The following is a 27,179-nucleotide window of genomic DNA, read 5'->3' as shown; positions in this document are numbered from 1 at the left end:
TTATTTATTTCTGGGACATGGACATCACTGGCTGGGCCCAGCATTTATTGCCCGTCCCTAGTTGCCCCCTTGAGAATGTGGAGGTGAGCTGCCTTCTTGAACCGCTGCAGTCCATGTGCTGTAGGCAGACCCACAATGTCCTTAGGGAGAGAATTGCAGGATTTTGACCCAGCGACAGTGAAGTAGTCCAGGCTCTGAGCCACTCATTTATCCATGGTATTTATAAGGAGTGCAGGAAGAATAAATGAGGGGGTGGGGAAGAGATGGGAGAGTAGGAAATAAGGGAAGGAATTGGAAAAAGGGTAAAGTAAGTGGGGAAATGCAGCAGAAAACAAGAGCTATCATTTATCACATTACTCCCAATAATTAAAAAGGAACGGTCAGAAATCAGCTTTATTATTCAACTTAAAAAAAAATGTACAACATTTCAGTCAAGAACATTCCCAACATGGATCTGTAGGATCCCAAGAATAAAGTCATCTGCAGAAACAAAACTTCATGTTCAACATCAAGATCTTTGGTTTTCTTTAAAAATAAAATAAGAAAAGAAATGGAAGTCTGCTACACGCGAAAGTGGCACAATGTCACACAGAGTAACAGAAGATACTGTCTCAATCTAAAGGGCCTGGCAACAAGACTTCTATAGGTTTTACACACATGCATAGACACACACACACAAACACACACACACACACAAACACACACACACAAACACACACACACAAACACACACACACAAACACACACACACAAACACACACACACAAACACACACACACAAACACACACACACACACACACAAACACACACACACAAACACACACACACAAACACACACACACAAACACACACACACAAACACACACACACAAACACACACACACAAACACACACACACAAACACACACACACAAACACACAGCGAGTACTTCTTTGTAGTTTTAACTTGACTCTGGTTGTTTAACTAGACTGGGAGATAATATTACGAGAGTCCAGGCTGACCTGCAAACAGCAGCTTCCCTGATGCAATTACACAAATGTAGAAGATAATAAGTTTCGTGTTTGAGGGGGACATTGAACTCTCTGCTCTCCCCCCACAGAAAGAAAGAGTCACAAAGGAGTAAATTCCTTGGGGGAGGGAACTGGCAGCGTGGAGGGGAACTGAAAGAGGAAAATGGTCTTGCCTTTATATAGCACCTTTCACCACTCCAGGAAGACTCAATCAATGAAGGATGGGGGTATTGTAGTAATGTAGGAAACATGCCAACCAATTTGTACATAAGCAGCTCCCACAAACAGCAATGCGGTGAACGACCAGCTTTTCTTTCAGTCATGTCAACTGAGAGATAATATATTGATGCAGGACTTCAGCGGGGGAGCACCCACTGCTCTTCCTCAGTGTAGCAGCACAGGCCCTTTCCTGGCTTAGCCCAGAGGCCAGACTGGATCCTCTGGTTAACATCTCATCCAGCACTCCCTCAGAGCTGCAAAAAGGAATGTCCATCTGGGTCAGGGGTTCAAGGCTCTGGACTCAATACCAGGACCGTGAGAATCGAAAGCAGACAGGGAATTTCAAATCAGTCGGACTGGGGGTGGGGGGTAGGACTCTATTCCTGACACCTGCTGCACAGCTTCAAGCCAGTCACAATCTCGCAATGCACGCTCTTGATACTACACTCCACCAGATTTCAGATCTCTCAGAACAAGCTGCAAATACTCCAACCACATTCACTCACACGTGCAGCTTAAACATAGCCACATATTGGAACAATGAATCCCAACTACAACACACACACATATTAAATTAAAACATCCATCAGTGGCCGCTGGTTTTAATTCTCCGGCTAGGAAGCGATCCCAAGCAAGTATGCGGCATCCTTTGTTCTACGAACAAGTTCCAATAAAAAGTAGGTATTGAGCTGCAGGGAATTCTAATCCAGCAGAACTCTGGGTGACCTGGCGTTTGGGGGTGTGTAACAGTGAGTCCTCAGAGTGGTGAGAGAGAGAGACACACACACGCACACAGGCCGCAGTAACCACAGCAGTCCTCATGACTTGCCCACCTTCATGTATGATGGGATCGTTCCCCGAGCAGTCAGGCCCTCGAACCTCTTGTAGGTGTAGTTAATGAAGACCCAGTCCTTTGATTTATAATCAGTGTCAGTCATGTTGGGCGCTGAGAACAAACAAAAGAATGAGACGTGTTTAGCCACAACTGAAAGACTCGGCACCAACACAGCACTGAATGACCGAACGGTGGTAGCACTAATGCAGGCCATTCGACCCATTATACCAGTTCCGGCTCTTTGCAAGATCTCAGCAGCTTATCCCATTCCCCCTCCTGCCTGACATTCATGTGCCCAATAGCAGGTCTAATGAGTTAGAGATAACGAAATGAACAAACGTGCATTGAAATGGCACCTGGCACAGCCTTGGGACACTCCAAGAGGCTGCACAGCCAATGAACAACAGGCAGAGGAGTAAGTTACTTAGTGCCTGGAGCCAGAGCACCAATGGTCACTGAGATACTAGTTCCACACGTTCAACTTTTACTTAAAAAAAAACACACGATTGGGCTGAGATTTTTAATTACTGATCCAGCAACAACTGCCAGCCAGTTATGACAGCATCACAAACTCTGATCAGCGTCCAGCTGAAGTAGTGCAGTCCGTGATTTCACAAACACGTACAGCAGCGGCTGGATTGGCTGAATGGTAAGTATTGCCTGACCTGCTGTGTTTTTCCAGCACCACTCTAATCTAGACTCTGGTTTCCAGCATCTGCAGTCATTGTTTTTACCTTGTTGATTTTGACCCTACTGCGAATCCTCTTGCAAGGATGCCTGCCTTGAAGATAAAAATCACACAACACCAGGTTATAGTCCAACAGGTTTAATTGGAAGCACACTAGCTTTTGGAGCGACACTCCTTCATCAGGTGGTAGTGGAGGGTTCAATCCTAACACAGAATTTATAGCAAAAATTTACAGTGTGATGTAACTGAAATTATACATTGAAAAATTAATTGTCTGTTAAGCCTTTCATCTGTTAGAATACAGTGATAGTTTCACTTCTTTCATGTGTAAATCACAAAACCATTTTTTTTAAAAGTTGCATTCTCAGGTTAGCTGTTAACAATGGGTGATATCTAGACAATATGTTGAAGGTGTTAGCCCCCTGTGTTCTCTGTCTATGCCATGATGTTTAGATTGATTCTAATCTAAAAAGTGAGATAATGGAGTTCTACATGAATGCATGCAGTTTTTGAGCAAAGTGCAATGTAACTCTGCAAGTACAAATTCAAACCACAAACATATATGTGTGCATGTGGGTCTTTGTCTGTCTGGGGTGGGGGTTGTGAGTGTGAGAATGTGTGTGTGTGTGTGTGTGGTGAGTGCACATGAAAGAAGTGAAACTATCACTGTATTCTAACAGATGAAAGGCTTAACAGACAATTAATTTTTCAATGTATAATTTCAGTTACATCACACTGTAAATTTTTGCTATAAATTCTGTGTTAGGATTGAACCCTCCACTACCACCTGATGAAGGAGTGTCGCTCCGAAAGCTAGTGCTTCCAATTAAACCTGTTGGACTATAACCTGGTGTTGTGTGATTTTTAACTTTGTACACCCCGGTCCAACACCAGCATCTCCACATCATGCCTTGAAGAAGTTTTCCTCCTCTCTCGACAAGAATTGCAGTGAGTCTCTCTCTCACTGCAACCCCCAGGTCATCTCCTCTGCCCTGAAGCCCTTCAACCATGTCCTGAAACAGACTCACTAACCACAGCCACATTTGTTTTCTCAGTGCAACCTCATGGCATCAATGTGGATTTCACCAGTTTCCTCATTTCCCCTTCCCCCACCTCACCCCAGCTCCAACCTTCCAGCTCAGCACTGTCCCCATGACCTGTCCTACCTGCCTATCTTCCTTTCCACCTACTCACTCCGCCCTCCTTTCTGACCCATCACCTCCATCCCCACCCCCACTCACTTATTGTACTCTATGCTACTTTCTCCTCACCCCCACCCTCCTCTCATTTATCTCTCCACTCTGCAGGCTCTCTGCCTCTATTCCTGATGAAGGGCTTTTGCCCGAAACGTCGATTTTCCTGCTCCTCACAAGCTGTGCTTTTCCTGCTGTGCTTTTCCAGCACCACTCTTATCTAGACTCTGGTTTCCAGCATCTGCAGCCCTTGCTTTTACCCTGAAAGGTAAGTATTGGCCACAAGGAGTGAACAGACCCCAGCTGGTTTACATCGCCCTGAACAGACTCTCAGGGAGTCTGTCTGACCGGAATACCCTACAGCTGCTTAGCCTTCTGATAAAACCCTTCAGACTAGGCCAGTGCCTGAGAGCGAACCCCATTGCTGTGGGTCACGAGTCACATGTAGGCCAGACCAGGTAAAGACGGCAGATTTCCCTCCCTGGGGGAAATTACTGAAGCAGCCGGGTCAAAATGGCAAAGTCTAATGGTCAGAGGTAGGCCAACCTTTTGTTCCAGATCGTTACTGAATGTGTCAGAGTTGCTGACTCCCTGCAGACAGTGACAACATTATCCCAAAGAGTGCTCCTTTCATTTAGGGCGGAAATCCCAAATACGCTCAAAATCAAGACAGGAGTCAAACAGAAGGGTCATGGTTACATGACTGATTTAACTCTCTCTAAGTGAACATACTCGGAGTGAGTTAAGTTCTCACCCTCTGTACCTGCCCCCTTGCAGCATCAATATGATTTAGACTGCAAGGTGGATTGAACAGTGTCAAATGGAATTTAATCCTTAAAATGTGGAGGTGATATATTTTGGGAGGACTAACAAGAGAATATACATTGATTGCAAGGATTCTAGGAAGTACAGAGGATCTGAGGGACCTTGGTGTGGATGACCAGAGAACCTTGAAGGCAATAGGACAGGTCGACAAGGTGGTTAAGGAGACATACAGGATACTGGCCTTTATTAATCGAGGCCTTCATTACAACAGCCAGGGAGGTTATAACGGAGCTACATGTAACATTCATCAGGCCAGAAGGAGTACTGTGTGCAGTTCTGGTCCCCACACGACAGGAAGGATGGGACTGCACTAGAGGGGGGGCAGAGGACAAATCACCAGAATGCTGACTGGGCTGGGCTAGATCGATGGAGAGAGACCTGTATAGGTTAGAGTTGTTTTCCCTCGAGCAGCGAAGGCTGAAGTGTACAGAGTTAAGGGGGCATTGACAGGGGAGATATGGGGAAACCTTTCCCCTTTGTGGGGGGGGGGGGGGGGGGGGGGGGTCAATAACCAGGTGGGTCAGGAGGTTTAGAGGGGACTGGAGGGAAATTGTTTGCATCCTTGAAGGTGGTGACTATGTTGAGCAGTGTGGTAGGGACACACACCCACAGGATGTTGTAGTAGTATTTAGGTGAACATTTGACACACCACAGTATACAAGGTCATGCGCTGGAAAATGGGATTAGAGCACATGGATATTTAATGACCTGCACGAACATGGGCCGAAGAGCCTCTTTCAATGCTGTAAAACCTCTATTTCTCTGGGTCAGAGGCATAAACCAGGTAAACCATTTCCTGTCTTTAAAAAAGCTACAACAGGCTGTACAATTATCCACCGTACAAGCCTCAACAATTGAGCTGGAGATTCCTTCGTGGTTTTAAAACGTTTAGCCTTTAAAACTTTAAACATGGCGTGTTTCAAATCCCTGAGTGAAGGGCTTAAAGGGTTAACATGCAGCAAATGTAACTGCTTCATACCTGGCTGCAAGATGTCTGACTCAGGAAATTCGTCAAAATTCGAAGTGTCATCAATACTTCGGATTTCAATTGGAATCGCTGCTGGTCTCTCCCTGTTACAAATTACACACAACTCAGGTTCACAAACTTTCAATTCAAACTGCTTCCTCAAACACCTGCAACAAAAGTAACTTGCATTTATATAGAAACCAAAAGAACTGCCGATGTTGGAAATCAAAGGGAAACAGAAATTGCTGAACAGGATCTTGATCAAATGGGCCAACGGGCCAAGAAGTGGCAGATGGAGTTTAATTCAGATAAATATGAGGCGCTACATTTTGGGAAAGCAAATCTTAGCAGGACTTATACACTTAATAGTAAGGTCCTAAGAAGTGTGGCTGAACAAAGACTGTGGAGTGCAGGTACATAGCTCCTTGAAAACGGAGTCGCAGGTAGATAGGATAGTGAAGGTATGCTTTCCTTTTTTGGTCAGAGTATGGAGTACAGGAGTTGGAAGGTCATGTTGCAGCTGTACAGGATATTGGTTAGGTCCAAGGCTGAGGGGTGACCTTATAGAGGTTTACAAAATTATGAGGGGCATGGATAGGGTAAAGAGACAAAGTTTTTTCCCTGGGGTGGGAGAGGCTAGAACTAGAGGGCATAGGTTTAGGGTGAGAGGGAAAAGATATAAAAGAGACCTAAGGGGCAACTTTTTCATACAGAGGGAGGTACATGTATGGAATGAACTGTCAGAGGAAGTGGTGGAGGCTGGTACAATTGCAACATTTAAAAGGCATTTGGATGGGTATCTGAATAGGAAGGGTTTGGAGGGATATGGGCTGGGCGCTGGCAGGTGCGACTAAATTGGGTTGGGATATCTGGTCGGCATGGATGGGTTGGACCGAAGGGTCTGTTTCCATGCTGTACATCTCTATGACTCTAAGTTCAGCAGGTCTGGCAGCATCTGTGGAGAGAAACCAGAACTCCCCCTCCTTATCTTCTGCAAAAAACAACTTTTCCCCCCATTCTGAGGAAGGGGCACTGGACCTGAAATATTAACTCTGACTTCTCTTCACAGATGCTGCCAGACCTGCTGAGCTTTTCCAGCACCTTCTGCTTTGGTTGCAGGTGTATAGCAGCTGTAAAGGTAGTTAAATGCCTCCGGGTGCAGTTATCGGACAATGGGTAACAGCCACACGGGGAAATATTACTCTTGAGGCAGCTCAGTCAAAGGAATGATAAAAGGAGGAGGGGTTTCAGGAGGGAATGCCAGATCTTCGCGCTCCAATCAGCTGCCAGGTGCTGGAGTTGGTGATGAGCAAGAGTTTGGAATAGGAGCAGTTCAGAGATCTCTCCATTGTTTTTTTTTAAGATTAGATTACTTACAGTATGGAAACAGGCCCTTCGGCCCAACAAGTCCACACCGCCCCGCCGAAGCGCAACCCACCCATACCCCTACATTTACCCCTTGCCTAACACTATGGGTAATTTAGCATGGCCAATCCACCCTAACCTGCACATCTTTGGAGTGTGGGAGGAAACCGGAGCACCCGGAGGAAACCCACGCAGACACGGGGAGAATGTGCAAACTCCACACAGTCAGTCACCTGAGGCGGGAATTGAATCCGGGTCTCTGGCGCTGTGAGGCAGCAGTGCTAACCACTGTGCCGCCCCCACGGTTTCTGTTATGGTGCAGAAAGAGGCCATTCAGCTCATCGTGCCTGCTCTGACCCTTCAAACAAGCTTCATCACTTAGAGCCAATTTCCTGTGTTTTTCCCATTCCCTTCTATCCAAATAACCAGCCAATGCCTCTCTTTAATTCCTCAATCGAATCTGCCTCCCCCACACTTCCAATCCGCCCATTCCAGACCTGAACTACTCACCGGGTGAAAGGGAGATGTTCCTCACTACAGCTTCACTTCTCTTGCGCACAACTTTCAACTTTTCCAAGCTCTTCTCTGAGGCAGTGGCACGGAGGAGATTTATAGTTAGGAGCGCTGCCAGGGTGCTTTGAATATTTCTAAACCATTCGTCCTCGGGTCTCTCTCTCAGCTCCTGCCCCTCCCTCACAACCCACAACCCCCTTCACCCAATACCGCCACCACCACACCCCACACCAAAAACTCCAAACCTCAGCTCCAGCAATGCTGTCCAGATGCTCCACATCCCTGATCTGGGAATTATTACGGTGCAGAGGGAGACCATTCAGCCCATCACGCCCCTCACTGACTCTCTGAGCACTTTAACGTAATGCCAATCTCCTTTGCCCTGTAACCCTGCACCTTGTATGATTAAATAAGTAGTAACAATGACCTCTCAATCACCCTCATCTGAACCTGTCTCCGCCTCCAGGAGGAGAGAGAACCCCAGATTTCCATTAGCATGTCTGTCTGTGTGTAGATCCCCTTGATCTTACACAGTTCATGACATTGGTGCCTTTTTGCATCTCCTCCACCAGAGGGAACCTTTTCCACATCTACACTTTCAGAGTCAAATGTACAGCACAGAAACAGACCCTTCAGCCCAACTCATCCATGCTGACCAGCTATCCTAATGTAATCTAGTCCCATTGGCCAGCACTTGGCCCATATCCCTCTTAAACCATTCCTATTCGTATACCCACCCAGATGCCTTTTAAATTGTGCCAGCCCCCACCACTTCCTCTGGCAGCTCATTCCATACACACATCACCCTCTGCGTGAAAATGTTGCTTAAAAAACACAGGCTAACCTAGTACCTATGTTTAATATTTTTAAAATGTAGTCAAGCAAATCATTATTTTAACAATTTAAACAGACCTCTCTCTCCCCCTGTACTCATCCTAAAGGATGTCACCATAGCCCCAGAGGATCAGAAGGGACTCTCACCAGAGAGATCTTGATGGTTTAACCAGAGGGTCATCATGCCTCAGGGGAGGAGGGGAGAGGCAGAGGAGGAGGATCTGTAATAGGAACCTCGCCTGGTGTGGGAATTGAACCTGTGCTGTGGTCATTGTTCTGTCCAGCTAGCAGACTCCCTCACCATTTATTTCGTGAAAAAGAACCCAGTGAGTCTGGAGCTCAGTTTGAGGCGATTGACAGAACAGTCAATTCAAAAACTCTTACAAGCTTAGAGGGAGGGTCACTCGACCAGAAACATTAACCGATATCTCTTGATGTGGAGGTACTGCAGTTGGATGGGGGCGGGGTGGACAAAATGAAAAATCACATGACCCCAGGTTAAAGCCCAATATGTTTGTGAGAAATCACAAGCCTTTGGAGCAGGCAACCTGGTGTCGTGTAATCAGTGACTGATTTCTCTCCGCCAATGCTGCCAGACCTGCTGAATCTAGAGCAGTGAAGCATTATGGGTGGAGCTGAGAAATAAGAAGGGTGCAGTTACATTGTTGGGGCTGTATTACAGACCTCCCAACAGTGAGCGTGAGGTAGAAGAACAAACAGGTAAACAGATTATGGAAAGATGAAGAGGCAATAGGGTAGTGGTGATGGGAGATTTTAATCTTCCCAACATTGACTGGGATACACTTAGTGTCAGAGGTCTGGATGGGGTAGAATTTGTACAGTGTCCAGGAGAGTTTTTCAGAGCAGTATGTCAATAGTCCGACAAGGGAAGGGGCCATATTGGACTTGGTGTTGGGGAACGAGCCAGGACAGGTGGTAGAAGTTGCGGTGGGGGATTTCTTTGGGAGTAGTGACCACAATTCTGTAAGGTTTAGAATAATCGTAGACAAAGATGAGAGTGGTCCGAAGGGAAGTGCATTAAATTAGGCCAAGACCAATTATATCAAAATTAGGCAGGAGCTGGGAAATGTGGATTGGACACAGCTACTTGAAGGGAAGTCCACATTTGAGACGTGGGAGGCTTTGAAAGGGAGGTTAAAGATAGTAAAGGATAGGCATGTCCCGTTGAAGGAGAAGGACAGGAAGGGCAAGGTTCGTGAACCATGGATGACAGGAGAAATTGTACGACTAGCCAAGAGGAAAAGGGAAGTGTACATAAGGTCCAGGCAGTAAGAACAGAATGATGCCTGGGGGAATATCGGAAGAGTAGGACAAGTCTTAAACGAGGAATCAAGCGGGCTAAAGGGGGTCATGAAATAGCTCTAGCGAGCAGAATTATGGAGAATCCCAAAGCATTTTGTTATTACATAAGAAGCAACTGGGTAACTAAAGAAAGGATTGGTCCACTAAAGAATAAGGAAGGAAGGCTGAGTGTCGAACCTGAGAGAATGGGTGAGATTCTGAATGATTACTTTGCATCAGTGTTCACTGAGATTAGAGACAGAAGTTTAATTAGTCTGAAACACGTTGGCATAAGTAGGGAAGATGTGTTAGGTAGGCTCGAGGTTAAGATGGACAAATCCCCAGGACAAGATGGAATCTATCCCAGGTTGCTGAGGGAGGCAAGAGAGGAAATAGCTGCGGCCCTGACAGATACCTTCATGGCATCCTTAAATACAGGTGAAGTGCTGGAGGACTGGAAGGTTGCTCATGTCATCCCCCTGTACAAGAAGGGTAGTAGGGATATTCTGGGTAACTACAGACCAGTGAGCCTCATGTCAGTGGTGGGAAAGTTGCTGAAGAGGATACTGAGGGATAGGATCTATTTATATTTAGAAAATAATGGGCTTATCAGTGACAGGCAATATGGTTTTGTGCGGGGGAGATCGTGCCTTACCAACTTTATAGAGTTCTTCGAGGAAGCAACCAAGTTGTTAGATGAAGGAAGGGCTGTAGATGTCACATACATGGAAATTAGTAAGGCGTTTGATAAGGTTCCCCATGGTAGACTAATGGAGAAAGTGAAGTCACATGGTGTGCAGGGTGTTCTAGCTAGGTGGATAAAGAACTGGTTGAGCAACAGGAGACAGAGAGTAGTAGTTGAAGGGAGTTTCTCGAAATTGAAAAAGGTGACCAGTGGTGTCCCACAGGGGTCAGTGCTGGGACCACTGTTGTTTGTAATATACATAAATGATCTGGAAGAGACACAGTTGGTCTGATCAGTAAGTTTGCAGATGACATGAAGATTGGTGGAGTAGCAGAATGCATAGGGAACTGTCAAAGAATACAGGAGAATATAGATAGACTGGAGAGTTGGGCAGAAAAGTGGCAGCTGGAGTTCAATCCAGACAAATGTGAGGTGATGCATTTAGACAAGACTAATTCTAGAGCGAAATGTACAATGAATGGAAGATCCTTGGGGAAAGTTGATGGGCAGAGAGATCTGAGAGTGCGGGTCCATTGTACCCTGAAGATTGTTGCACAGGTGCATAGAGTGGTCAAGAAGGCATATGGTATACTTGCCCTCATTGGACGGGGTATTGAGTACAAGAGCTGGCAAGTCATGTTAAAATTGTACAAGACATTGGTTCGGCTGCATTTAGAATACTGTGTACAGTTCTGGTCGCCACATTACCAAAAGGATGTGGACGCTTTGGAGAGGATGCAGAGAAGGTTTACGAGGATGTTGCCTGGTATGGAAGGTGCTAACTATGAAGAGAGGTTGAGTAGGTTAGGATTGTTTTCATTAGAAAGAAAGGAGATTGAGGGAGGACCTGACTAAGGTTTACAAAATCATGAAGGGTATAGACACGGTGGATAGAGACCAGCTTTTTCCCCGGGTGAGGGATTCAATAACGAGAGGTCATGCTTTCAAGGTGAGAGGTGGAAAGTTTAAGGGGGATACATGCGGCAAGTACTTCACACAGAGGGTGGTGGGCGTCTGGAACGCGTTGCCAGCAGAGGTGGAAGAGGCAGGCACGGTAGATTCATTTAAGATGTGTCTGGACAAATGCATGAGTAGGTGGGGAGCAGAGGGATACAGATGCTTAGAAATTGGGCGACAGGATCAGCTCAGGCTTGGAGGGCCAAAGGGCATGTTTGTGGGCTGTAAATTTTATTTGTTCTTGTTCTTTTTCCAGCAATCTCTCTTTGTTTCTGATCTGCAGCATCCACAGTTCCTTCAGTATTTATTTTGACAGAACGGTCATCACTGACTAGTGTCCACCACAAAGGCTGCCTCAGTTAGCTCCGTCAGCTAAACGGCTGAGAGCAAGAGCCAGCAGCGAGAGTTCGGTTCCTGTCTTTACCCACTCCCATGGGGAAAGGGAATGACAAAGCACCACTGAAGCCTGTGCCTTGGAGCAGGCGGTGGTTACACAGGGACGTGTCACAGGCGTACAGGATTGTGAGGGACAGAGATAGTGTGGACAGGAAGGAGATCAGTAACCCAAGGGCATAGATGGAGGGTCAGAGGCAGAAGGCCAAGATGAGATGCGAAATGCTTTCAGTCAGTGGCTGGAGGAGTCTGGAACTCACTTCCTGAAAGGGGGCGATGGAGTCAGAAACACGAAATATCAGAGCAGCATTTAGAGATTCGCTGGCACCATCATAGTCTCCAAGGCAATGGGCTAACAGCTGGAACCAGGATTGGGGTAGTCAGGTCTTTGTTGACTGGCACAGACACAATGGACTGAATGGCCTCCTCCTGTGCTGTGGACGTCTAGGACCAGCTAGGGTGGGGTTTGGGCTGGAGATGGGGCCTCAGTGCAGTGCCTTATTTCAGAGGGAGTACCTTGGACAGGAAGGCTCCCTCTCAGTACGGTAGTAAAACGGTCGCCATCAGAATTTACACTCCAGCTCGGAGGGAAAGTTGGAGGCAGAGACTGGTCATTTGGTGGAGGGAGGCATGCCATCTCCGGAGCTGTGACCGACACAGAATGAGCCTTTCCACAGTTGGTCGGCTGATGGTGAAAAATCACTCTCGGGTGAAGTACATGACCCGTAACAGCAAATGGGTCGCCCCCTCTCACCTCCCCACCTCCTCTGATCCCTCGCCAAGTTCCACTGGTCTCTGAGTTTGAGCCGGGTGGGGGTGGGGGTGGGGGGAGGTGGTAGAGGTGTCCTCATTCACCAGCTTTATCCCCCCGCCCACTGTTTACCTGGTGTGTTCCCAGTCCACCCCCTCGAAAAAGGGGTGGTTTTTAATTTCTTCTACCCCTCCAGCTCCGATCCGATTGTCAGCTGCACAGCAAAACCTGAAAACACACAACACAGGAGAGTCCGTCATAACAACATAGGAAATAGGAGCAGGAGGCCATTCAGCCTCTCGGGGCCTGCTCTGCCCTTCAATACAATCATGGCTGAATTCATCTCAGCCTCAATTCCATGTTGCTGCCTACTCTCTGTAACACTTCAATCCATTATCAATTAAAAAATCTGTCCAATACAACAAAGCCACTTCAATGCAAAAAAAGAGACAGATACACTGTGTGCACAGAAATTTCAATCCCTTGCCTTTCCCCTTCCTCAATATCATCAGAACCTCTTTCATAAAATCCCTACAGTGTGAAAACAGATCATTCGGCCCATAGAGTCCATACTGACCCTCCAAAGGGCATCCCACCCAGATCCAAGTCCCTACCCTATAAGCCTGCACTTCCCACGGCTAAACCACCTAACATCTTTGGACCGTGGGAGGAAACCGGAGCTCCCAGAGGAAACCCACGCAGACATGGGGAGAATGGCGACTGTGCAAACCCCACACAGACAAAGGGTGGAATCGAACCTGGTGCTGAGAGGCAGCGGTGCTAACCACTGAGCCACCGTGCTGCCCTTTTGTCATTCAGTCACATTATTGCTGATCAAAATCTATACCCCATTCACCCACCTGCGTTCCAAATCCCAAGCGAGAAAAGGAAAAATGCCACCAAACCCAGCTTTTAAATGTCAAACTGATCCCCTACTTGGGGGAAAGAAGAGAGAGAGAGAGAGAGAGAGAGAGAGAGATCCCCATTTGCCCTCCCCTCTGTGGGATGAAGTGGACTTAGACTTCACAGTGGACAGGCTGGCTCTTGTTTGAACGTTTTGCCCCTTGTTCTGGGCTTACCCGACCCCCTCCCCACTGCCAGTCCCCTCCCCACCAGAGGGAAGTGTTTTGCTCCATCGAAACTCTAAGAAGTTCTATGTTTCCGTTTTCTGCCATCCTGTGATTTAAAGTTTTGGAGTAAATGACATCAAGTTGATTTCATTCAGAACGGTGCAGCAAAGACTCAGTCAATGAGAAATCTGCAAGGGAATGGTTCTGTCTGACAGGAATCCATTAATGAAACAATGTAAATGTGGTTGTTAAAGCAGGAGGGTTGTAAATTACGAACTGTGGGTTTACCAAGAGGAAAGCTTTCAGAGCCACATACCCTTCTCACTGTCTCTGGGTCAAAATCCCGGAATTCCCTCCTTCAGGGCATCGTGGATCTACCTACAGCATATGTACTGCAGTGGTTCAAGAAGACAGCACACCCCCACCTTCTCAAGGGGCAACTAGGAATGGGCAATAAACACTGACCCAGCAGTGACACCCATAGCTGATGAGTGAATTTTTTTTAAAAAAGGATGTGGTCTCAAAACCTCAAAGACCTTCCAACAGCACCTTCCAAACCCACGAGCTCTAGCCTCTAGAGGGAGCAGGACAGCAGATACATGGGAACACCACCCCCTGCAAGTTCCCCTCCAAGCCACCCACCTTCCCAATTTGGAAAATATTGCTATTCCTTTAGTGTTGTTGGGTCAGAATCCTGGAATTCCCTCCCTCAGGACATTGTGAGTCTACCTACAGCACATGGACTGCAGTGGTTCCAGAAGGCAGCTCACCCCCACCTTCTCAAGGGCAATAAATGCTAGCCAGCCAGAAATGTTCACATCCCATCAGTTAACGAATAGAAAGAAAAATATGCAGACTGAACAATCTCCCAAAACAAAAATTTTAAAAGGTTAAATGTTAAGCTTTTTGTGGTTCATGCACCAGTAGATCCACGACCCTCTGTACTGAGGGTCAACAAAGTCTCTCCATTACAATAATTTGCTGTTTTTCTATTCTTCCTTGTCCAACATCACAAGTTCATATAATTCCACAGACTGCCCAATATAGGGTTTCTTCACAGAAACCTGAAATCAATATACTGGAGGTCATCAAGGAGCCAACAGGAAAGCACGAACAATGATGGGAATGCTGTGAAATTACAGAGTGCCACAGGCGGCAGCCATTCAGTTCATCACATAAACCGATACTAGCCCTTTCAGGGACTCCGCCTTCTATTCAATTACCATCTCACATTGCTGCAGTCTCTAGCTGACAAATAACCCATGAGGGTGACAATGTTTACCACCATCACCCCCTCCCTTTACCAACAATAACCAAGTCACTGGGCTTGTTACCCATTAGTAGGAAGGGGAGTACCTGAGAATTAGGCTCTTTGATTTCTCGGAAATCGGGACTTCCGGAGGGAAAACCAAAGTTTCCTTCCAGTTCATCACTTTGCGATACGTCTCCTGGGGGGTTTCTGAGCAGAACGGAGGGTATCCTGCAAATGTCATAACATTACTTCAGAAGCAACCAAACAAATAAACACACTCAGGACGGGGAAGAGTCTCCACTATAGGTAAAAGAAAACTAAAGATGATTTTAAGGGCTTCTTTAAAGACTTAGCAGGACAGACTTGATGTACTGTAATACCTCATGCATCTATGATTTCAAAACACAAGTTTTAAAAATCAAAAATCACTTACAAATGGCTGCAACTGGGGGTTGGGTGGGGTAGGGATGAGGGGAGGGGGCATGGTGCTGCAAGTCAGAGTTCACATCTGACTCCGCTAATGCAAGAGCAGGAGGCCATTCAACCTATCAAGTCTGTTCCACCCATTTCATTAGGTCACAACTTAGTGCTGTAAAGGCCATATAAAAGTGCCATCAAACAGGTCACAGGGACAGGTAGTACACGGTTCTCCTGTGACAACAAACACATGCAGCAGTAGAACAGTCTCAACTATAACATCTTTATGCAAGAGATTTGCATTGCTATAGCACCGTTCCTGACCTGTGAACGCCCAAAGCGCTTTCCAGGCTTTGAAGTACTTGTGAAATGTAGCTGCCGTTGTCCTGTAGGAAATGCTGTGGCAAATTCACACACAGCAAGCCCCAGCAAACAGCAAGGTGACCATGAGCAAATCGTCTGGTTTTGGTGATATTGGTTGAGGGATGAATACTGGCCGGAGAACCAGAGAGAACTTCCTCAAATCCAGACACGGCATGATCAGAACCACAGCGACTCACTGATCCCTCAGGTTTTGCACTGGTGTGCCTGTTCTGCGGGATTCAAATCTCAGGAATGGGGCTTGAACCAATGATCTTCAGATTCTGAGGCGAGAGAGCCAATGACTATGGCCCAATTCGTCATCGTCTACATTTGATGAATCACTGTGGGGTTTGGTGTACTGTGAGTGGCTGAGCAACACCAGGAACAACCATAATGCCACGGATTCCCAATGCACGGGCATCCCAGCACCAAACAGGGCGAGCGAAGCAAAGATCAACTTGGCCTAATTATCAGGAAGGCCTCTGGGCCTAGGAACAGGTCAATACTCACGAGGAGACACCCTCAGGTGTTGTTTAGAAAGTAAGTTAATGTCTTGTTTGTAGACAAACTAAAATCCCCTCATAAAAATCCCTATAATTCCTGGGAGTTTTGAAAATGGCAGAATTTTATGCATTAAAATTCAACGTTTTAGAAAATTCATTCATATTGGCTCACAGTTGAGGCCAGCAAATATTGCCCACCCCTAAATTAAGAGTCCCCAGTTGAGAGTCAACCCCATTGCTGTGGGTCTAGAGTCACGTGTAGGCCAGACCAGGTAAAGATTGCAGATTTCCTTCCTTGCAGGACAAGAGTGAACCAGATGGGTTTTATGATTAGAGACAGCAGTTACATGGTCCTGTTAGGCTGCTGAGATCAAGGTTCACAATCTATCATGGAGGAGAGCTCCAAAGACTCATGACTTGGGGAATAAAGTTCTTCTTTCTGAACTTGTTTAAAGTCACGTGCAAACTAACAAGAGTGAAGTGAGAGGGAAAAAAGACTCTCGCCCAGCGAGAGGTTAGAATCTGGAATGCACAGCCTGGAAGGTGGGGGGGGGGGTTGGAAGGAGGGGGGTGGAGAATGGAGGCGCAGGGTAATTCTCTGGATCGGAATGGCATGCAGGGGAAATGGGGAAAAACTGGAGATTGGCATAATGTAAGGACATTTGTTTGAAGAGTTGGAACAGGCACAATGGGCTGAGTAGCCTCCTCCTGCATCATAAAATTCCGTGATTCTAATACCAGACATTTAAAAACAAAAAAGAGTTTTGCATTTACATGGTGCCACTTCTATTTTCAGGTCATAACAAAGAAAGGTGTCAGATGATTATTTGGATAGAAATGGTGGGCAGGGAAAAGGAAGAAGATTGGTACTAGGTGATAGAGTAATGCAGGCATGTTGCACTGCACCACACCAACCCTGTCTACATTTACCAGGGGAAAGTGAGGACTGCAGATGCTGGAGATCAGAACCGAAAATGTGTTGCTGGAAAAGCGCAGCAGCATCCAAGGAGCAGGAGAATCGACGTTTCGGGATTCCTGAAGAAGGGCTCATGCCCGAAATGTCAATTCTCCTGTTCCTTAGATGCTGCCTGACCTGCTGCGGTTTTCCAGTGACACATTTTCTGCTACATTTACCAGGGGCATTTTCTCCGTTATCAGAGTTTAGGAAGACGGTGTTTCACTGCTGGACAAACAATCTCTACACCAAGAACTTTGCAAAGGGTCCCACACCTACCTATCAGCATTTCATACATGATGACCCCCAGAGACCACCAATCACACAGCTTGTTGTATCCATTCTGCATGAACACTTCTGGGGCAATGTAATCAGGAGTGCCGACTGTGGAGTAAGCCTGAAAAGCAGAACTTCAAATAAAAACACTTTCTCTCAGAAAACAAAATCGCCCAAGGTCCAAAAACCAACCCTGGGGGTAGGTGGGAGCAGGGATCACTGATTCCCAGCTCACATCCCAGTTTCTGATCACTCGAGATTCCCAGAGACCGGGGAGGGGGATAACCCAACATTTCCCTGGCATCAAAGCGACCGCTAACTATTTTAGTGACTTTTTAAAAATTCAGTCACGGGATGAGGGTATCGCTGGTTAGGGTAGCGTTTATTGCCCATCCCTAATTACCCAGAGGGCAGTATAAGAGTTACCCACATTGCTCTAGGTCTGGAGTCATATGTAGACCAAACCAGGTAGGGATGGCAGTTTCCTTTCCTAAGGTTCATTAGCAAACCATGGATTTTTCTGACAATTGACAGTGGATTCATGGTCATCATGGACTCTTAATTCCAGATTTTTTTCAAATTGAATTCAAATTCCACCATCTGCCATGGTGGGACTTGAATCCAGGTCCCCAGAACATTACCTGGACTTCTGGGTTAACAGTCCAGTGATAAAACCGTTTGGCCATTGCCTCCCTTTACACTAACAAACACTTGTGTTTCTGTAGTGCTACCTTTCTGTAATGTAGGGAAAGCAGCGGACAGTTTGCTAAGTTCCAGCTCCTGCTGACAGCAATGAGGCAACAACCAGATAATCTGTTTTGGCAAAATCAATTGAGGGACAAAACCTGGCCAGGACCCCCCAGGAAGGTCATTCAAAAAGAGAGTGACCCCAGGATCTTGGGCCTGTATCAGAGGCGGCAGCTGGGACTTCGCCAGAATCTCTCATGTCACCTCCAACAGTGCGGCACTCCCTCAGCACTGCACCGTGAGTAAGAAACCAGATTACCTGTTCAAGTCTCAATTTACACTTGGGACTTGAACCCCTAACTTTCTAATTCACATGATAGGGAGGTGCCAGTGTTGGACTGTGGTGGACAGAAGTCACACGACACCAGGTTATAGTTGAACAGGTTTATTTGAAATCATAAGCTTTCGAAGCGCTGTGCACTTGACAAAGGGGCAGCGCTCTGAAAGCTTGTGATTTCAAATCAACCTGTTGGGCTGTAACTTGGTGTTGCGTGACTTCTAATTCACAGAGGAGAGAACCACGCGCTGAAACAGTGAGCAAAGGGAAGGCCTGATATAGACAGTGTTTCAATAGCACAACAATTAAAGACGGAAGGAATGGGATATATCTCACCAACTGCCGTCTGTTTTTCTTCCACGTTTCTGCTTTTCGTTTTGAGTTCATATTCTGAAACGCTGGCAATGAAAGCAAAAGGCAATGAATTAAAAAGTAACTCTCTCTTCCCTGGGGGAGAGAGCCCCCAACAGTCTAACCCAATATGTCAGTTATAGATTGACTTACTGAAATCACTGGGAGGGCTACAGGTGAGGTTTCGGTAGAACTCCGTCCTATGAGCTTTCTTTAATCCTGTGCACAGCCCAAAATCCGATAGTTTCACATGTCCCTATCAAAAACAGCAGATATCAGTACTGTGACAAAACACACAGAACGGACACAAAGACAAATCACCTCCTTCCTCAAAACCACATCGGTGAAATATCTGTCACACAGTATTGAACAAAAACTAAACGATTACCTCAGCTACACGTTTTAAAACTGGAACGTTCTATGAACAGGAAGGCAGCGATAGCTGGAAAGATACACAGAGCGACACAGAGACACTCTCTCACATACTCACAGATAAAGGGGATGGGGCCATAAGATGTGGGAGCTGAATTAGTTCACCACTAATGGCTGATATGTTTCTCAACTCTATTCTCCTGCCTTCTGGATGCAAGTTTGCTCACTGAGCTGGAAGGTTCGTTTTCAGACATTTTGTCACCATACTAGGTAACATCAGTGAGCCTCTGGTGAAGCACTAGTGTTAGTGACCCGCTTATTATTTATGTGTTTAGGTTTCCTTGGGTTGGTGATGTCATTTCTTGTGGTAATGCAATTTCCTGTTCTTTTTCTCAGGGATGGTTAATGGGATCCAAATCAAATGTGTTTGTTGATAGAGTTCCAGTTGGAACCTTCTAGCTCAGCGAGCAAACTTACATCCAGAACCTCAACCAGAGCTACAAATCTTCTCAAAACTGCCTTCTCTCCATCATCCTTGATCCCCTTACTAAATCAAGAATCTGTCTCTGTCTTAAAGACACTCAATGATTTGGCCGCCACAGCCCTCTGCAGCAATGAATTCCCTCTGGCTGAACAAATTCTCCTAATCTCAGTTCTAAAAGAGCTTCCCTTCACTCGGAGGCTGTGCCCTCGGGTCTTAGTCTCTTCTACTTTTGGAAATATCTCCGTGTCCACTCCACCCGGGCCTCTCAGTATTCTGTAAGTTTCAATCAGATCTCCCTCATCCTTCAAAACTCCAGTGCTCAACTGCTCCTCATATTTCAAGCCCTTCATCCCAGTGAATGTTCCTGTAAACTCCTATGGACCCCCCCTCCAACACCTGCACATCCTTCCTTAGATACGGGACCCAAAACTACTCTCAATATTCCAAATGCAGTCTGACCAAAGCCTTGTACAGCCTCAGCAGTATACCCCTGCTCTTGTATTCTAGCCCTCTTGAAATGAATGCTAACATTGCTTTTACCTTTCTAACTGCCAACTGAACCTGCACGTCAACCTCAAGAGAATCCTGAATTAGGATTCCCAAGTCCCTTTGTGCTTCAGATTTCCAAAGTGTTGGACACACATGGATATATATACACACATACAGACATAGCTGCGAGATATATATGCCCATTCTGCACGCAACTAAGTTACAGTTATGTTGTTGTGGGAAGCAATGTTACTGACAAGACTCTTGCACATTTTACCAGGCAGGTGAGGGTCTGAATATCAATTATCAACAATTACCCATAGGTCCCAAGAAAAGAGACCCCCCCCACAGCGGAATAGGGAAGCAGCTCAGAAAGGGTTAGGACCAAAGGAACAAGAGAATGAGGGTCTCTGTTAAAAAAGGTTCATTCTTGTGCCCAGAGCACCCCACAATGTTCCTCACACCTTGAATATCTTTATACAACACAAGAACAGGATGGTTTGATGTGGATGAGATGATGCAGCAGGGCTGTGAGGGAGACACGAGGCAGCAAGGGAAAATGATTGTGTGGAGCATAAAGACCAGTACAGTACGGTTCAGTCAAATGGTGTCTTATAAAACTGGTTTGTGTTAAAAAATGCAATCCCATCAGCAGTTTAGTATGACATTTGACAGACAGAATAACAGAATGAAATATGAAATCTTCAAGCACAGGAGGCCATTCTGCCCATCGAGTCAGTTACTGTTAACTTTATGAATTTGCAAGGTCAATTCCAAAGCTAAGCTTTCACTCATGACAGAGAGGACTTACCCTGCTATCTAACAGGAGGTTATCTGGTTTAATGTCTCGGTGAATGAAACCCAACTGATGGATGCAGTCAATGGCCAAGACAGTCTCTGCAATGTAGAACTGGGCCTCTTCCTCAGACAGGGTGTCTTTCTTCATGAGTAAGGTCATCATATCACCTGGGGAATGCACAGACAGACAGTCAGTAGAGGGCAGTCACCTCCCAGACATAGTTACTTTGGGGCAAGGAGACCAAGCTCCTGGGCTCACAGCATAGGCACAATGGGCTGAATGGCCTCAGCGTGTAGTGTCACAGTGCATAAGCTGGCCATTCAGCCCATCGGGTCTGCACCAGCTCTTTGGAGGAGCTCCTTACTCAATGCCACTCTCCCACCTTGACTCCATAACCCTGCACATGCTTTCTTTCTGAAAAACCACATAACTCCCATTTGAGTCCACAAATGAGAAGATCTGGGCAAACTGGGCCTGTATTGGTCAGACTTTCACAGAACAAGAGGAGATCTCTCAGACATCTCCAAAGTACTTAAAAGGGATAGACAGGGCAGATTCAGTCGAGATGAATCGGCAAGTCTAGAATCACGTGGTGCAGTTTCAAAACAAGGGGCTGAGAGGATGGGCTGAATGGGCTACTGTGGTCCTCTGATTCTATAAAGCCTTGATTGTGCCTGGCTCCACCACACTCTTAGACAGCAAAGCTCTAGATCCTAACCACTCACTGCGTTTTTCATCATGTCTGTTTTTCCCACCTTTTACTAGATTTTGTAATTCTGTGCCCTCAGAGTCAGAGATGTACAGCATGGAAACAGACCCTTCAGTCCAACCCGTCCGTGCCGACCAGATATCCCAACCCAATCTAGTCTCACCTGCCAGCGCCTGGCCCATATCCCTCCAAACCCTTCCTATTCATATACCCATCCAGACGCCTCTTAAATGTTGCAATTGTACCAGCCTCCACCACATCCTCTGGTAGCTCATTCTATACACATACCACCCTCTGCGTGAAAAAGTTGCTCCTTAGGTCTCTTTTATATCTTTCCCTTCTCACCCTAAACCTATGCCCTCTAGTTCTGGACTCCCCGATCCCAGGGAAAAGACTTTCATTCTCAATACTTTGAGAAGGGGGAGTATTTATCCCGACAGAGCTAATTGGGAATATATTGAGCAGATCTCCTCACAGCCTTCTCCTCTAAAGAGAGTAGCCGCATCTCCAATCGAAGGGAAAACCCCGAGCCCTGGAATCAATCTTGGGGCCCTCTTGTGCACTCTCTCAAATCCTCTAACCTCCTTCAAGATTAGTTCCCAGAACTATGGGCAAAACCCCAGCTCAGGCTAAAATGGTGTCTTATAAAATCTCATCCTTTTGTGACTGCAAGAGCAGACTCTTCAAAGCTCCCAATTGAGAAGATATTTAATGCAGAGCTTGGATTGCAACACGCCCTTTTCACGTTTCCTCAATAGCTGAGCAAAGATCAAAGAACAAGGGACGATAGCACAGCAGCAAATCGAGCGGTTAATGAGTTCAAATTCCACTATTGTAGCCAAGGAAATTTGACAAATTAAATCAAATCTGAAAGTTATGATGCTGGGTGAAATGTGCTGCAAGAGAACTTTGGAGACAGAGAGAGAACCTTTCTCTCACTGCTGGTTGATGGATGCCTGCTGACCAGTATAACTGGTGAACCCATCTGCTCTCTGGAGCTACTGGCTGTGGGGTTTTTTAAAAAAAATCCACTACAGGGGGCAAACGGAGCCTTGGATCATCATTTTTTTTAGATTAGATTAGATTAGATTAGATTACTTACAGTGTGGAAACAGGCCCTTCGGCCCAACAAGTCCACACCGACCCGCCGAAGCGCACCCACCCATACCCCTTCCCCTACATTTACCCCTACATCTATCACTACGGGCAATTTAGCGTGGCCAATTCACCTAACCTGCACATTTTTGGATTGTGGGAGGAAACCGGAGCACCCAGAGGAAACCCACGCAGACATGGGGAGAATGTGCAAACTCCACACACAGTCAGTCGCCTGAGGTGGGAATTGAACCCGGGTCTCTGGCGCTGTGAGGCAGCAGTGCTAACCACCGTGCCGCCCACAATCATCTCCATTCAGAGACAGAGCTACACAATCATTCCCCAATACACCCAACAGTTCCAATAAAAGGTGATCATCCTGAAACATTGATTCTGCTTCTCTCTCTCTCTCTCCCCACAGATTCTGCCACATCTGCTGAATTTTGTTTCCAGCATCTTTGGTTTGCTTTTCAGATTTCCAACAGGATGTCATTTGGTAAAGGGTTAAAGGTAGACCCCACTTTGAGGACACTGTTCTGCTCTATCCAGGAACAATGGGGATGAATTGTGGAGTTTACAAAGGATGTTCACCAGAATGATACTGGGCTCAAAAGAGTTGAATGTATGAAGACAGGCCCCTGAGACCCAACTTGTGTTCCTGCCAACACAGACGACAAAGTGATAAACTAATTTAGGCATTTCGGATAATTAGGGGATGTGATAAAGTTGACAATCTACTGGTGAGGACGAATTCATCCCAGGAAATCACAGCTACACAATTCAGTGATACTATCAGAAACAATTCTTCACACAGAGAAGGGGAGTGCTAATCTGGAACATCGCTGACTGTGGGATCTTGCTGTGCGTGAACTCAAAGCAATGTGACAGCGACCAGGTTGATTGATTGAAGTGATGATGGTAGACAGATGAATATTGCTCAAGACACTGAAGAAATCCTCTCTGCATTCTTTTACCGCAGCGCAATGGGATCTTTCTAATGACCACCTGAGGCACCAAACAGGGCCAAAATGTTTAAAACCACATCAGGTGGTTGTGTTGACACCGATCATCTGGTGAATGTGCATGTGCAGCAGGCAGTAAAGAGGCAAATGGTATGTTTGCCTTCATTGCAAAGGGGTAAACCAGGGGCAATACTGGAGAACGAAAGGAGTTCCTGCTGCTGTCACTCACCCCCGGGCAGAAACTCCATAATTAAGTAGAGGTTTCTCTTGTCCTGAAAACTGTAGAACATCTTCACCACCCACGCACCATCTGCTTCCACAAGGATATCCCGCTCTGCCCGAATGTGTGCCACCTGGGGTTGAAGAAAAACTTAGATGAAAACATGGATCACTGGAATCACAGGACAAGGAATCTTCTCCCATCTTTGTAGCCTCCTGTGGCACAATAGTGAACATAAGTACAGGAGTTGGGAGGTCATGTTGCAGCTGTACTGGACATTGGTCAGGCCACTGTTGGAATATTGGGTGGAATTCTGGTCTCCTTCCTATCGGAAAGATGTTGTGAAACTTGAAAGGGTTCAGACAAGATTTACAAGGATGTTGCCAGGGTTGGAGGATTTGAGCTATAGGGAGAGGCCGAACAGGCTGGGGCTGTTTTCCCTGGAGCATCGAAGGCTGAGGGGTGACCTTATAGAGGTTTACAAAATTATGAGGGGCATGGATAGAATAAATAGACAAGGTCTTTTCCCTGGGGTCGGGGAGTCCAGAACTAGAGGGCATAGGTTTAAGGTAAGAGGGGAAAGATATAAAAGGGACCTAAGGGGCAACTTTTTCACGCAGAGAGAGTGGTATGTGTATGGAATGAGCTGCCAGAGGATGTGGTGGAGGCTGGTACAATTGCAACATTTAAGAGGCATTTGGATGTGTATATGAATAGGAAGGGTTTGGAGGGATATGGGCTGGGCGCTAGCAGGTGGGACTAGATTGGGTTGGGATATCTGGTCGGCATGGACGGGTTGGAGCGAAGGGTCTGTTTCCATGCTGTAGATCTCTATGACTCTCTGACTGTATAAGCTGGCATAATCATCTCAATTAAAGTATCTCCAATTGGAATCCACTGTCCACTTTTACCGCCCCACTCAGCACTGTGCCCAACTCAGAGACAACACTGAAAAGGGACAAATGACAATGTAGTTACTGCAAAGGAGAGTACTTCATGGAGCTTGTTTCTCCTTACCCAATACAAGAGACACAGATGTGAAAGAAAACACAATAAAACATTGCTAAATTGGAAACAAGTGGCTGAACATTTTGGTTTGCACTCATTGGATCCAGGAGGCCAGAAGCAAAAGAGGAACACCAATTTATTCAGCATGAGCTGGGAGGGAAAATGGATGACAGGCCTGTCAAATGAGGAGAGATTCCATAGATTAGGTCTCCATTCCCTGGGTTTGGACAAATGAGGGGTGATCTCATTGAAACAGTAATTTCTTACATGGGTTTGACAGCCCTACATATAGAGACAATGTTTCATCTGGTTTGGGAATCACGAGGCCACAACTTTAACAGTCAGCCTCAGATGGCTGAGAGGTGTAACAGTTTATTCACTCAAGGGGTCATGCATTTCTGGATTTGTCTACCCCGACACAGAGCTGTAGATCCTCAGTCACTGAGTATATTAAAGACAGAACTCACTAGAGTTTTGGGCATTAACAGGACTAAAGGATATCAGATCGGGCTATAGGATATAGGGAGCAGAATTAGGCTATTCAGCCCATCAAGTCTACTCCACCATTCGATCATGGCCAATAGGTTCTTGATTAGTAAAAGGATTAAGCAGGAGAATGGGGTTGAGAAACCTATCTAACTCTGTCTTCAATTTACTCACTGACTGGGCCTCCACAGCCCTCTGCAGCAATGAGTTCCACAGAGTCCCCACCCTCTGATTGAACAAATTCCTCCTCATCTCAGTTCTAAAGGATCTTCCCTTCATTCTGAGGCTACGTCCTCAGGCCCTAGTCTCTCCTTCTAGTGGAAGTATCTTTTCCACTTCCACTCTGTCCAGGCCTCTCAATATCCTGTAAACTTCAATCAGATCCTTCTCATCCTTCTAAACTCCACCAGTACAGACCCAGAGTACTCAACTGCTCCTCATAAGACAAGCCCTTCATCCCCAACATCATTCTCGAACATCCTCTGGAACCCCTCCAATGCCAGCACATCCTTCCCTAGATAAAGGGCCCAAAACTACTTTCAATATTCCAAATGTGGTCTGACCAGAGCCTTACACAGCATCAGCAGTACTTTTCTGCTGTTGTATTCTAGACCTCTTGAAATGAATGCTACTATTGCATTTACCTTCCTAACTGCCAAATGAATCATGACCGAACAGAATGATCAACATCAACATCTCTCTGATGTTCTCACACGGTCCTTGTACACCACCTGAAATCCTGGAGACCAATCAGATGTTCACACCACTGTGGTACTATAATCGGCACCAAGTTTAAACCAATTTTACTGTTTAGCCAAACTTCCTACCTGTTCTTTTTCCAACATATCCGACTTTCGAAGGATCTTCATAGCGTAGATGTGACCAGTGTCCTTCTTCTGTACAAGGCGTACCTGGGGGGGGGAAGAAAAAGGACTACAGAGAAACAGAATTTTTTTTTAAGACCATAAGACCTAGGAGTGGATGTAAGGCCATTCGGCCTATCGAGTCCACTCCGCCATTCAATCCTGGCTGATGGGCATTTCAACTCCACTTACCCGCATTCTCCCCGTAGCCCTTAAATTCTTGATGTCACAAGGAATTATCAATCTCTGCCTTGAAGACATTTAGTGTCCCAGCCTCCACGGCAATGAATTCCACAGGCCCACCACTCTCTGGCTGAAGAAATGTCTCCGCATTTCTGTTCTGAATTGACCCCCTCTAATTCTAAGGGTGTCCACGGGTCCTAGTCTCTGCACTTAACGGAAACAATTTCCTAGCATCCATCCTTTCCAAGCCATGTATTATCTTGTACGTTTCTATTAAATCTCCCCTTAATCTTCTAAACTCCAATGAATACAATCCCAGGATCCTCAGCCGTTCCTCATATGTTAGACCTACCATTCCAGGGATCATCCGTGTGAATCTCTGCTGGACACGCTCCAGTGCCAGGATGTCCTTCCTGAGGTGTGGGGACCAAAACTGGACACAGTACTCCAAATGGAGCCTAACCAGAGCTTTATAAAGTCTCAGTAGCACAACAGTGCTGTTATATTCCAACCCTCTTGAGATAAGTGACAACATTGCATTCGCTTTCTTAATCACAGATTCAACCTGCATGTTTACCTTTAGAGAATCCTCGACTAGCACTCCCAGATCCCTTTGCACTTTGGCTTTATGAATTTTCTCACCGTTTATAAAGTAGTCCATGCTTGTATTCTTTTTTTCCAAAGTGCAAGACCTCGCATTTGCTCACATGGAATTCCATCAGCCATTTCCTGGACCACTCTCCCAAACGGTCTAAATCC

At 46.2% G+C, this 27,179-nt stretch overlaps 1 protein-coding gene across 1 annotated transcript in view; it reads right to left on the bottom strand.

Annotated features, from left to right (window-relative positions):
• Positions 1 to 366: 366 nt before the first annotated feature.
• The window catches only part of LOC140458023 (serine/threonine-protein kinase 38-like), a 70,592-nt gene continuing 43,779 nt past the window's right edge, over positions 367 to 27,179 (bottom strand). Inside the window, exons 5-14 of the mRNA XM_072551985.1 lie at positions 26,202 to 26,285; positions 23,890 to 24,013; positions 20,907 to 21,061; positions 18,904 to 19,006; positions 18,736 to 18,797; positions 17,379 to 17,496; positions 14,966 to 15,089; positions 12,672 to 12,767; positions 5,752 to 5,843; positions 367 to 2,177 (exon numbers count right to left, since the gene is read on the bottom strand). Of these exons, the coding sequence (XP_072408086.1) occupies positions 2,050 to 2,177; positions 5,752 to 5,843; positions 12,672 to 12,767; positions 14,966 to 15,089; positions 17,379 to 17,496; positions 18,736 to 18,797; positions 18,904 to 19,006; positions 20,907 to 21,061; positions 23,890 to 24,013; positions 26,202 to 26,285 (1,086 nt within the window). The 3' untranslated portion in view covers positions 367 to 2,049. The remainder of the gene's footprint in view (positions 2,178 to 5,751; positions 5,844 to 12,671; positions 12,768 to 14,965; positions 15,090 to 17,378; positions 17,497 to 18,735; positions 18,798 to 18,903; positions 19,007 to 20,906; positions 21,062 to 23,889; positions 24,014 to 26,201; positions 26,286 to 27,179) is intronic.

The sequence above is a fragment of the Chiloscyllium punctatum genome, chromosome 32, assembly GCF_047496795.1.
Source record: "Chiloscyllium punctatum isolate Juve2018m chromosome 32, sChiPun1.3, whole genome shotgun sequence".
Taxonomy (NCBI): Eukaryota; Metazoa; Chordata; class Chondrichthyes; order Orectolobiformes; family Hemiscylliidae; genus Chiloscyllium; species Chiloscyllium punctatum.
The sequence above is the reverse complement of the archived record's forward strand: the minus strand, read 5'-3'. Positions and strand labels throughout refer to the sequence as shown.